General features: G+C 41.0%; 1 protein-coding gene across 2 annotated transcripts in view; it reads left to right on the top strand.

Moving 5' to 3' along the window:
• DNAJC3 (DnaJ heat shock protein family (Hsp40) member C3) overlaps nucleotides 1–13,206 on the top strand; it is a 62,318-nt gene extending 49,112 nt beyond the window's left edge. For both annotated transcript variants that reach the window (XM_018056435.1, XM_018056436.1), the window contains exons 10-12: nucleotides 6,676–6,808; nucleotides 7,666–7,814; nucleotides 9,470–13,206. In XM_018056435.1, the coding sequence (XP_017911924.1) occupies nucleotides 6,676–6,808; nucleotides 7,666–7,814; nucleotides 9,470–9,627 (440 nt within the window). In that variant the 3' untranslated portion in view covers nucleotides 9,628–13,206. The remainder of the gene's footprint in view (nucleotides 1–6,675; nucleotides 6,809–7,665; nucleotides 7,815–9,469) is intronic.

Below are 13,206 nucleotides of genomic sequence, written 5' to 3'. Positions count from 1 at the left end.
CCTATGCTTTCTTGCCTATTCTTAAACTCTACCTAGTGACGCTAAGTCTGCCCTATTCCATGAAAGTGTTCTGTGTTAAAAGATCATACCTTCATTTTCTTAGAGTTGTATAAAGTTGGTGTTTCTTCTTTAAGTTTAGGAGAATTCACCAGTGAAACCATCTTAGGTTCCAGAGGTTTCTTAGTACGAACATTTTTGATGATGAATTCAGTTTCTTTTATCAGTATAGGGTCTCTCATATTTTCTGTTTTCTCATTTTAGTTTTTGTAAGTTGTGTGCATCAGTGAATTCATCCATTTCACCTGCATTGCTCCTTTTGGTTATATGATGTTTTTAATGCTTTCTTACTATTCTTTTATTTTTTATTAATTTTTTTTTTGAGCATTAATTTTTTTATTTTTTTTTAAATTTTAAAATCTTTAATTCTTACATGCGTTCCCAAACATGAACCCCCCTCCCACCTCCCTCCCCACAACATCTCTCTGGGTCATCCCCATGCACCAGCCCCAAGCAAGCTGCACCCTATGTCAGACACGGACTGGCGATTCAATTCTTACATGACAGTATACATGTTATAATTCCCATTCTCCCAAATCATCCCACCCTCTCCCTCTCCCTCTGAGTCCAAAAGTCTGGTATACACATCTGTGTCTTTTTTCCTGTCTTGCATACAGGGTCGTCATTGCCATCTTCCTAAATTCCATATATATGTGTTAGTATACTGTATTGGTGTTTTTCTTTCTGGCTTACTTCACTCTGTATAATTGGCTCCAGTTTCACCCATCTCATCAGAACTGATTCAAATGAATTCTTTTTAACGGCTGAGTAATACTCCATTGTGTATATGTACCACAGCTTTCTTATCCATTCATCTGCTGATGGACATCTAGGTTGTTTCCATGTCCTGGCTATTGTAAACAGTGCTGCGATGAACATTGGGGTACATGTGTCTCTTTCAATTCTGGTTTCCTCAGTGTGTATGCCAAGAAGTGGGATTGCTGGGTCATAAGGTAGTTCTATTTGCAATTTTTTAAGGGATCTCCACGCTGTTCTCCATAGTGGCTGTACTAGTTTGCATTCCCACCAACAGTGTAGGAGGGTTCCCTTTTCTCCACACCCTCTCCAGCATTTATTGCTTGCAGATTTTTGGATCGCAGCCATTCTGACTGGTGTGAAGTGGTACCTCATTGTGGTTTTGATTTGCATTTCTCTAATAATGAGTGATGTTGAACATCTTTTCATGTGTTTGTTAGCCATCCGTATGTCTTCTTTGGAGAAATGTCTACTTAGTTCTTTGGCCCATTTTTTGATTGGGTCGTTTATTTTTCTGGAATTGAGCTGCAGAAGTTGCTTGTATATTTTTGAGATTAGTTGTTTGTCAGTTGTTTCAGTTGCTATTATTTTCTCCCATTCAGAAGGCTGTCTTTTCACCTTGCTTATATTTTCCTTTGTTGTACAGAAGCTTTTAATTTTAATTAGATCCCATTTGTTTATTTTTGCTTTTATTTCCAGAATTCTGGGAGGTGGATCATAGAGGATCCTGCTGTGATTTATGTCTGAGAGTGTTTTGCCTATGTTCTCCTCCAGGAGTTTTATAGTTTCTGATCTTACATTTAGATCTTTAATCCATTTTGAGTTTATTTTTGTGTACGGTGATAGAAAGTGATCTAGTTTCATTCTTTTACAAGTGGTTGACCAGTTTTCCCAGCACCACTTGTTAAAGAGATTGTCTTTACTCCATTGTATATTCTTGCCTCCTTTGTCAAAGATAAGGTGTCCATATGTGTTTTTTTCTGTAAGGTCTGAAGTGATCATTTGTTCTTCATTTCTAATAGTGACAATTTGGTTTTCTTCCCCTCTTGATCAGTGTTGTTCGGTCAAATTTGTTAGTCTTCTGAAGGAACCAACTTATGGATTGGTTAATGTTTTCTATGACTCTTGTCTATATTTCATTGATTTCTTTCTTTCCTTTGAATTCCTTTGGACTTATTTTTTGCTCTTCCTGCTTCTTAAGTTTAAACTGTCATTTATTTTAGGCCTCTTTTCTTTTTAAATATAAGTATTTAAAACTGCACATCTCACATTTTTAATTTTCATTGTCATTTGATTTGAAATGTATTCTAACTTTCCTTCTAACTACTTCTTTGATGCATGTATTATTTAGATATTTTGTCTAATTTTAAAATATTTCAGTTTCCTAAGCACCTATCAGTCAGTTCAGTCGCTCAGTTGTGCTTGACTGTTTCTGACCCCAAGCCTGCAAAATGCCAGGCGTCCCTGCCCATCACCAACTCCTGAAGCTTGCTCAAATTCATGTCCCATTGATGCCATCCAACCATGTCATCCTCTGTCATCCCCTTCTCCTCCTGCCTCCAATCTTTCCCAGCATCAGGGTCTTTCCAATGAATCAGTTCTGCGCATTAGGTAGCCAAAGTATTGGAGCTTCAGCTTCAGTATCAGTCCTTCCAATGAATATTCAGTACTTATTTCCTTTAGGATGGACTGGTTGGATCTCCTTGCAGTCCAAGGGACTCTCAAGAGTCTTCTCCAACACCACAGTTCAAGGCATCAATTCTTCAGCACTCAGCTTTCTTTATAGTCCAACTCTAACATCCTTACATGACTACTGGAAAAACCATAGCTTTGACTAGACAGACCTTTTGTCAGCAAAGTAATGTCTCTGCTCTTTAATATGCTGTCTAGGTTGGTCATAACTTTTCTTCAAAGGAACAAGTGTCTTTTAATTTCATGGCTGCAGTCACCATCTTCAGTGATTTTTGTAGCCCAAGAAAATAAAGTCTATCACTGTTTCCATTGTTTCCCCATCTATTTGCCATGAAGTGATGGGGCCAGATATCATGATCTTAGTTTTCTTTATGTTGAGTTTTAAGCCAGCTGTTTCACTCTCCTCTTTCACTTTCATCAAGAGGGTCTTTAGTTCCTCTTCACTTTCTGCCATAAAGGTGGTGTCATCTGCATATGTGAGGTTATTGCTGTTTCTTCTGACAATCTTGATTCCAGCTTCTCCTTCATCCAGCCCGGTATTTTGCATGATGTATTCTGCATATAAGTTAAATAAGCAGGATGACAATATACAACCTTATTATATATTTCTATTTCAATTCTGTTGTGCTTAGAGAACATACTCGTGAATTCTTTCCTTTTAAATTATTTAGGTGTATCTCCTTTTGAATTTATGTAGACTTGTTTTATAGCCCAGTGTAGGATCTATCTTGCTGAATATTCTATGTGCACTTGAAAAATGTGTATTCTGCAATTTCTAGGTATAATGTTTCTGTTAGTTTTCCCATCAGTTGCTGAGAGGGAACTTTAATTACATGGTGTGGAAATTGCAAACTTTCCTATCTTCCCCTTTAATATTGTCCTTTTTTTCCTTTATGCAATTTGCTACACTGCTGTTAGCAGCCTGCACATTTATGACTGTTAAACTCTCCTGATGATACCCTCTCCCTGTCCTTCTATCAGTTCCAGAAGGGAGTATTGCAGTTTTCCTAGTAAAGGATGCAGGTTGTTGCTCACTTCTGGGAGAGGCATACTCACAGGAAGTGTATTTTGCTGGCATTTTCTGGGCTCTTTCCCTTAGGGCTTTCTATTTGCTTCCTCCTCTTACCCTAGATTCATAGCTGATACTAGCTGATTTTAGCAGCCCTTGAACAGGCTCCTTGCACTGTTGTGCTGAAAATGGTGTGTGCCCTCCTGTTCCCCTCATTTCCCTTCCTCCTACCATCTACCTTGTTTTATATGATATCTGGGAGGTGCTCCTTGGGGCATATTATACTGGAGGTCAGATACGCTCTTTAAAAAGACCCCTGAGGTCCCTGTTTTGAGAATAGACTCTAGGGAAGTAAGGGGCAGCTGGGAACCTTGTGGACACCTTATAAAGAAGCTGTTAGAACTGTCAGGTGTATTAATGCGGGACTGCGTCACAGTGGCAAGTGTGGAAATGGTGAGAAATAGTGAAATCCTGGATATATTTTGAAGGGAAGCTGATTTGGGACTTAATACTGGGTTTATGGAGTGTGAGAAGGGAGCCATTTGCAGCTGTGTGTATTGTGCACATCTGTCTTTTGAATGCTTCTCTGTGTTGGGGAGCTCACACTGGCTCAAAGTGGGTAGGACCTGTTTACAGACAGACTCCCTGTCGTGCTCGTCATCTTGCCCCGTTGCCAGAATAAGCAGGACTTGACACATTTATTGGTGGAGCCCGTTGGTGTGGAACTGCATTTCCGGTGTTTATTCCAGGTCTGTTGTGGAGGCCTTTGGTGTTCGGGGGGCCGAGCAGCAGGGACCTTCCACATGCTGTCTGGCACTCTGCAGAGACTGGTTCTTGGACCTCGCTTGGGGTTAATGCCGCAGCCAGCTGCTTCATATACAGGCGGAGAGGCTGCCCAGCCATTACTTAACCCACCTCATGAAGTAACCTGATGATTGCCTTAGCGCTCCTCCTGCTTGCTAAATTCAGAATCCTTGGCCAAAGTGAACAGCTTTCAAAATCTTCTAAGGCCTCTTTCAGTGTGTATTTGGATTGCAGTTCTGTTAGGCTTACTTATTAATCTGATCCTAGTTGCCTTCTCTCTTCCAGCAATTTGTTACCATTTCTGCTCTGCTGTAGTTTCAGGACTGCCATGTTTATATTTTTTATTTTTGGAGGGTAGAGGGCAGGAAATTCCTGTGCTTATTGTCTGCCTTCTTGATCTGGTGGTTTGCACTGCTCCTTAAGAACTGGGTGAGGGGCATGTGGAAGAAAAGAATTTGAGAAGGATGAGTTTTTAGGTTCAGAGGTTAGAGAATTAATTGGCTAATATATAACATACTGTTCTAAGAAATATAATTAAAAATGAGTTATCTAGTTTATGACATGGGATGTTTATATCATCCATATTAAGTTTCTACTTAGTTACCTACCTGTAATCATGTGAATTTGAGGAAACAACCTATTTTTCCTGTACTGTGAAAAAATGTATCTATCTTAACTGTTAATAAAATATAGGAGACAGAAGACTGTTTTGAGAAAGCTACTCTGGATATTTAAGAATGAAAACATGTTTTAAATGTAGTTTGCATAAGTAAAAAGTTGAGCATACTGAAACATTTTCCTCTTCTGTTAAGTTCCAAGTACATTTCCCCACTAGGCTGTGTTATCAAGTGCTATGGGTATTACAGGTTAAACCTCACTGCTCTTTATAATGGCTTTCTGTCTATGCACTAAATTGGAAAGGTATTTTGTGATGTCACTGTTAGTTGGCTGTCAGTAATATTAATGTTTCATATTAATATTTAACATTAATGCTTTGAGGCAGGAATGAGGATGAAAGCTTGAAGTGCCTTCCCTGTTACTCCATGAGTGGAAGGTAGTATTGGTTATTTTTCTATGTAGTGCAGACTAAATTTGTCCATCTTGCTTGAATGTCTTTCTCATTTTAACCTGCCCCAGGGGCCTTTTTAAACCCCTGCCAGGATTAGCTGTTGCCAAGATGAATGCTCAGGCATGCTATCCAGAGAGATGTCTTTCCCATAATGAAATGCATTTCCATAAAAAAATAGAATTTGAGCCCAAAGATCCATTTGATTTGTCTGTCCAGGGAGGAGAGTGAGAAAAACTTGTGTTGGTGTCTCCCCAAACCACCCCCAGATTTGGATCAGAAGGACACATGGGACTCAGCACATAGTTGTACTCAGGGCTGAGATTTATTTCAGCACAAGGATACAAACAAGATCAGCAAAGGGAAAAGGCGCATGGGGTGAAATCCAGAGGAAACCAGGTGGGAGATTCGAGGTCTGAAATTGTGCAGGACAAGCCAAATTCCTCAGCATGTGTGAAGTGTGTCTACCAGGGAAGCTCCTTAGAGACCCAGGGCCTTTACTGCGGGCTGGCCAGCTCATACCAAAATGCCAGATGCCCAGAAGGTAAGATGGTTAGCCCAATCCACATTGTGTAGCTACGGCCAGCCATTCCTATCAGAGAATGTTGGGAACACTGCCCAAATCCAACTTGTCACCAGCCAAGGGCCACCCTCACTCTCAGGGCTTTCTAAGGATAAGTCTGCTCTGTGTGACCTTAGATACTCAGATGCCTTGTATTGTCTACATATTTAAAATAATCTGAAATAAGATGTAGTGTGAATTGGTGTCAGCCTTCCTATACCAGGACTGTATATGTATTTGTTCTGATTGGCACTTCAAAAAAATCAGCTTTGTAATAGTTTGTGTTGAAACCTGCGCGTGAACTGGTCATTCTGCTTCCTGATGGTTCTCCTGGTCTCTTCTAAGCCTCTCAATCTTCTGAACCATAGCCCTGCAACGGAGCATGCAGACTGTCTTTGCTGTGTCTTATTTTCCTGTAACAGTCACTCCATTGCTTTGTGTAAGGGCTGATGTTAAGACAACACACAGCTGTGGGAAAGATAATGTGGGAGGGTGGCCAGGTAAACAAGCAAAGTGGTGTTTACTGAATGGGAGTGTAGGCTACCTAATGCAGCCTTAAAAGGATGCCTCGTGTAGTTTTGAACCAAATGATGAAGGTGATACCACTTCTTAGGCTCTTAGTGATGGCGAAGGAAGGGGTTGGGATGGTGACTTGGTATCACATTTGCAGGGTAAATGTCACAAGTTACAATTCCTTCTAAGAGCATTATCTTCAACATATTTTGACAGCTATTCAGGATTATGAAACTGCTCAGGAACACAATGAGAATGATCAGCAGATTCGAGAAGGTCTGGAGAAAGCACAGAGGCTACTGAAACAGTCACAGAGACGAGATTATTATAAAATCTTGGGAGTAAAAAGGTGAATTACTAACTTAAAATTTGCATTATTTTTAATCAACTATTTTAAAGCTAATTGTTGCTTTTTATTCCATGATTCATTTTCTTATGTAATGTAAGCTATAAATTAAACTCTTAACAACCTTTAACATCACAAAGTTGTTTTTATATAGTACAGATAAATTTGTTTGATAGAGACTAGTCATGTAATGATAGAGAATTAGTAGTTGGTGACAAAGACAAGCCACTGGAGCATGAATAGATCCTGGGCTTAGATTTTTTAAGAAAGGTAAAGAGGCAGGAGCGAGCTTTTGTTGGGTGGGGAACAGACGGGAGAGGGGTTGAGGAAAACAAAACTTCTCTAGGCCTAAAGATAAAAATGGCACTTTCAGAATCAACTTTGAGGCACAGGGAGAATGTAATTTACTCAGTAGGTGCATTTATATTAGACCCACCTTCCCTGAACAAGGGAACCACCTATCTTCCAATCAAAAGTCTGAAACTTTGTTCTTTTTAAGTAAGCAAACCTAGAAGCAAATTTGACTGTGTGCTTCAAAGAGTCTGTTTTTTTTAATGCCAAGAACTGAATCATCGTAGTTTGGAAATTCAGAAAATTTCAAAATGCATCAAAGAAGTTTTTAAAAGGGAAAGTTGTAAAGAGAAGGAATACTTTATTTCTGGTGAGAGTCTAGCATTAGGGAACAAGCATTCAGGGAAGCCTGGCAGCTGTAGTTGTCAGGCAGGGCTCTGCGTCAGACGCTTAGTTGGGTATGTGGGTACTGTTCAGAAAACCAGTGGAATCTTCTGAGCTGTGTTTTAGCTCTTTGTGGCAGTGTGTTGGACACTTCTTAAATAATTATGAATTTTACCACCCTTCAGAAATGCCAAAAAGCAAGAAATCATTAAAGCATACCGAAAATTAGCATTGCAGTGGCACCCAGACAACTTCCAGAATGAAGAAGAAAAGAAAAAAGCTGAGAAAAAGTTCATTGACATAGCAGCTGCTAAAGAAGTCCTCTCTGATCCAGGTAGTGGTTGCACTCATGTTTCTCTTCTCCTGAAGTGGCTGCGTCAGTGACTGGTGGCTGTTAGCTCTATTCCTCTGCCTGTCTAGAGGCAGAAGTGGATGGTGGAGTGCATGCTGGTGGGGACCCGTGGGGGTGACCTCGGGAGCTGGTGACAGTCCCCAAAGTTCATTTCTGTGTCTGCCCCTGTCAGACTCTGGGTGTAGTGGAGACACCACCAAGTGTGGAATCAGAAGGCCTGAGCATGCCTCTTAAGGCTGAGTTAAGGTTCTGTTTAAGCAAGCTCCTAGAACTTTTTCTGAGCCTCAGGTTTTTTTCATCTGTGATATGAAAGTACAAGAGGGATACTCTTAGTTTCCTTCCAGAGTCACAGATCAGTGCTGATTTTCACACTGTACTTACAGGAGCTTGATTAGGAAATGGGCTGCCTGGTGGGCATGTGCAGTGGTGGGAGAGGGGCAAATATTCTTGCCTTCTGAGAGCGGCTACCCAGGAATCTTGCCCTGACTCAAGTCAGTCGATTGCTAGTGGTTGATATTAACCACCAGTTGTTACTTCACCATAAGCTAAAATAACCTGGATAATAAGAGGGAAACAGTTAAGAACTGGGGTCATGTTTAACAATGCTTTGACAATTCTAGAGGGAAATCTCATGTTAAGCTAATACTTACTGCTTTTTTGTGGCCATCCTTGTCAGTGGGAGCAGAAACCATGACTTTTGAGCTAGACAACTACAACAGAATAGAAGGAAATCACATTTTATGCCCATTTGACAGAGTTTTGAGTTACTACTGACTCTATGGAATTGAAGTTAAATGATGTTTATTCCCAAGTAACTTACAATCCAGTGAGGGAGACAGGACTGACTTAGTACAGTAGGTTACATACTGTTTGTTCTTTTACCTGCAGATACTGACGCCTATGAGTGGCTCTGTTCCCTCAGCTTGTGCAGTGCGGGTCAGGCAGCTATTTCAAGTTGGAGGGCCTCTGGATCTGAGTTCTAGGGGAGCAGGGGGCAGAATGGCATGATGGAGAAAAGAGCTGCATTCTTGCTTACTAAGAGTTCTTTTCTGTACTCTGTTCTTCCTGTCCTTATTTTAAGGATGAAATAGCTTTTTCTAATCTCTGCTGCCTACCGCATCCTTTCTGCCATTTGTCTGCAGTGGCCTCGGTCTCCCAGGACTGACAGGCACAGCAGCAGAGGTGGCTCCCAGATTGTACAATAAAACCTCCCTCCCTCGGGCCTGGGGAGCCTGCCTTCTGTTCAGACTTAACAGTGAGGCCCAGACACTTCATGCGTTGACGAGGCTGCGCCTAGCTGACTTCATGTTTGGGATTAGGACGGTGACGGGCTGTTCGATCAGAAAAGCACATGTGACTCTGAGGTCTCATTCTCTGCAGTTCCTCATCTCTTCCAGGGAAGAATTTCCTTGGGTGGCTTCTTCTGAGAAGATTTCAGGTGTCTGAATTTTGGTGAATGCCCACTTTGAGCCCTGGCTGGTTTCTCTAGTCTGTTTCTGATGGGGATGGGGTGGCAGGGAGCCTGGATTTGAACATCAGGCACAACTGTTCCAACAACTGGGGTGTGTAGCCCCCAGAACCAGCCCCTCCCCTGCCCCAGGAGCAGCTGGGTCTCACCTTGCTGGCTTCTTTTCCAGAAATGAGGAAGAAGTTTGATGACGGAGAAGACCCCCTGGACGCAGAGAGCCAACAAGGAGGTGGCGGCAACCCTTTCCACAGGAGCTGGAACTCATGGCAAGGGTTCAATCCCTTCAGCTCAGGCGGACCTTTTAGATTTAAATTCCACTTCAATTAAACCAGCTGTTTTTCTGCTCCTCTTCCTTCATTTTTTTAAAGTTTTAAAACAAACAAACAAAAATAACCTTGTTCCGGGATCCTATTGAAAAAGAAAATTCCAATCTTTCATTTTGTCCACGACCAAAGAGGTGTTCAGAATGGCAGTGTCTGTTCTTATCCATTGCAGACTTGAGGCTGACGGGGGTGAGGGCAGGGAGGCAGGCGGGCTTCCGTTTCTGGCAGAGCAGCCTGTGTCTGTGCTGTGACCGGATGGCAGCAGTCTGAGACGGGTGCACAGATCTTTTATCTTCTACACGGGAGCAGTGAGATTCTCTTCTTGTTGCATATGTGTCAGCGCCTGTGTGTGTGAGGAGGAGCCTGAGGTGTCAGCATTCTCCAAGAGGAATGAACATTCTGAGCTGTATGTTCTTAGGCACAACTTTGCTTCGACCCTGGTCTGTCCAGTCACCTGTCATTATGTTAAATTTCCACTTGCGTTCCCATCTCTCAGCATGAACGTGGCTGTCATTGAAGGTGGGCAGAGCCGTTAGAGAACCTGCTACGAATGGCAGGAGCCAGGGTGAGGTCTGGGCTCAGGTTAAGCATGTATTTTTTTGTTGAGTACCTGGAGGAGAATACTGAAAACCATGGAAACAGAATTAACTGTAAGCCCTACTGGCCTTTTAATTTAATATGAAATACAATGAACTAAAAATATGTAAAGTAAGTTCAGATAACATAGCAGTGGTATTTAAATAATATTGCTGTAGTGCAGAATTGACAACTGAAGTTGTGAGTTGTACAGCATTTCCTGTAACAGGATTGGCTTAGAATGCACAGTTGCTCAGTCAATGTAGACAGAATGCCATGCTTCCCACTTTTAGTAAGTTTAGCAGTTTCTCTTATGTCCTGGCCTACCTGGCCCATGGGTGCCCACGTGGGACTGCTTTGAGGTGGGTGTTAAGTAGCAGGCCTGCCCTTTTTCCAGACCTTGATGCCTCTGGAAGTTCTTCTGCCAGGAAAGAAACAGGTTTACAGATCTAGTCAGCTCTGGCTGTATGTCCACTGTCAAGATAGCATCTCTTCTTGGGATACCTTCTTACCTTTTAAGAAAAATGAACTATTCAGTCTTTATGTGCTGGATAATTTTTTCCTTAAAAGAAAAATAAGTGTTAATCTAGAACATTAAATATTTATGGATAGGGATTCCATAAAATATTATGGAACTCTTGATGCTGCATTTAAAATCTAAGAATTATTTAGATAAAAATTATACCTTTATTCTAGAAAGGTTTCTTTTTTCTTTTCTTCTTTTTTTTTTTTTGCCTCAGAACATTTTGACAATTTAAGTAGGTAGGGCCTAATTTACTGACTGCTTTTTGGGAAATCAAGCATCTTCTGAGTTGTTGGGGCTGTCCTACCACTAATATCCACAGCAGCCAGCCAAGCACAAATAGTTTCCTTCTACAGTCATTCTGAAACATATTTGGAAAAGTTTTTTAATCTGAGGGACAAAAACAATATAGTTGAGTTGGACAAAACACGTTAAGTGCTTTTTGCATCTATTTAGAAGTTTCTTTCTTACCAATAAACAAGATGGCATTTTGAAAACTAGCAAACAGCTTGCAGCTTTCCTTTTGTTTTAATGTTTCAAAATTCAAGCCAGTGTGAAAATAATTTCCAAAGGAAATTCATTTTTATTCTTTAATCTTATTACTTCATTAGTTAAATCAGCAACTTTCTTTGAATCCAGTTCTTTCATGTATGATGTCACTGTGAACTCTTTGAAATCTTGCAATTGCCTCTACCTACTTTTACAAGGAAGAATTTTCACAAATCAGAACAAAGGAAATATCAAATCACCCACCTTCCATTTGGACGAGAGGATGTAAAGTTGCCAGCAAGGAGGAGCCTGAAGGGGTCAGGATGGCTGGGGGTGGGCCATGTGGGCCACTGTGCTGGGCACCTGTCATTTGCTGACTGCCATCCTGCTACTGAGAGCGTTTGTTTATTCTCCACCTGCGAGAACTATAAATCCCGTTCCTGAAGTCTTACCATGCATTGACTTGTCATAAGGGAACTATGCAGAGTTGCTTGTTTTCAGTGAAGACAGAAGCAGGTATGGTGCCAGGTGCCAACACCGTGGAGAGAAATTCTCTGGATTCTGTTGCTTTTGCTCATGAGTGAGGAAAATAATGACTTTTCAGTTCCAGCCTTGAGGGTCATCAGTAGTCTTCTGGAATCTGCCTGACTGGGAAGATGGTCAGGCCCTCCTGCCCTCCTCAGTGATGAGTGCTGGGAGTGAGAAGGGACAGTTGTCTGTCCTGGCGGCCTGATGCAGGAGCATCACACTCTCCAGGCTCTGGTTTGGGGACCACAGGTGCCCAGTAACCTGTGTGGCTCTGTGGAAAACCAAAATGAGAGGGGCGCCCAGCCTTGACTGTTTCACATTCCCTTCCTTTTCAGTGAGCTCCAGAAGTGAAGTGTCACTGGTCAGTAAATGGGTATTTTTCCACAGCAACAAGTATTAAACACATCAGCCTATAAACATGAAAAAAAGTCTAAAAACAAAGTAAATTAATGTAATACCCATTTCTGAAAGTTTGTGCTTTTTTCCATGGATAAATGAAAACTGGAAAATGACTTCAAGTTTACTAATGTGAATTGGATATAACAGCACTAATTTAAAAACGTTTTGCTCTTTAGGCAGTATTAAAAGTTCAAGTATCAGTATGAAAACAGAACTTTTGGGGACTCTGATAATTGAATGTCAAAACTACCCACTGCTTAAGAGAAAGACAACTAGTTATAACTGAGCGTGGGGGGGAAAAAGCTAACAATTTTAAGTTGGCATCATTTTCTATTCATGGTGGAAAAATGAAAGATTTCACCTTTAGAGCATGAAATTGGTCATAAGTTGTGAAATTTACCATGAAACAAGGACACAAGATGCTTAGTTAAAAATGGCCCTTCAGTCAGGTCTCTGCCTCCTTAAAGGGACAGGGCACCTGTGACAGCCCTGTGCAGTTTTCATTGAGGACACATGTGTGGTTAACCGAGAAAAATGCACGCCACTGTGCTGAATGTGGTTGACTTTTCTGTATTTATAAAGGAAAGAGGGTGGCAAATGCTGATTTATCAACAATTATATTCTAAATCAGATCATTCCTTTTTTGTTAGTAGCAGAGTATTCTGTAATTGCAAATGATGCTAATAGGTGGAGATAATTTGCTTTAATGGATGATCTCATTTGCTGAATGATTTAAGAGTAAAATTAGCCACTGCGTGGCTTCATGTATAGTAAACGGGTTTTGTTTCACACCCTCTGTATTTGAGCCTCTTACCTGCAGTGGAAAGCAGAGCATAGAGGAGGTAAGAACTGGAGATGTCTGATGAGTTAAAATATTACTCCTGTTGTTAAGTCTGTAGTTGGTCTGAATGAGACAAAACTAAGTATAACTTAATCCATCTCAATTTAGTGTTTTAATAAATAAGACACCGGAAATTAATGGAAATGGGTCTCAGACATGTCTACAAATATGGGTACTATTTTTATGCCCGTGTATTTTCACATTTAATAAAAATATTTATGGTCAAA

Source organism: Capra hircus, chromosome 12, assembly GCF_001704415.2.
Source record: "Capra hircus breed San Clemente chromosome 12, ASM170441v1, whole genome shotgun sequence".
Lineage (NCBI taxonomy): Eukaryota > Metazoa > Chordata > Mammalia > Artiodactyla > Bovidae > Capra > Capra hircus.
The sequence above is the reverse complement of the archived record's forward strand: the minus strand, read 5'-3'. Positions and strand labels throughout refer to the sequence as shown.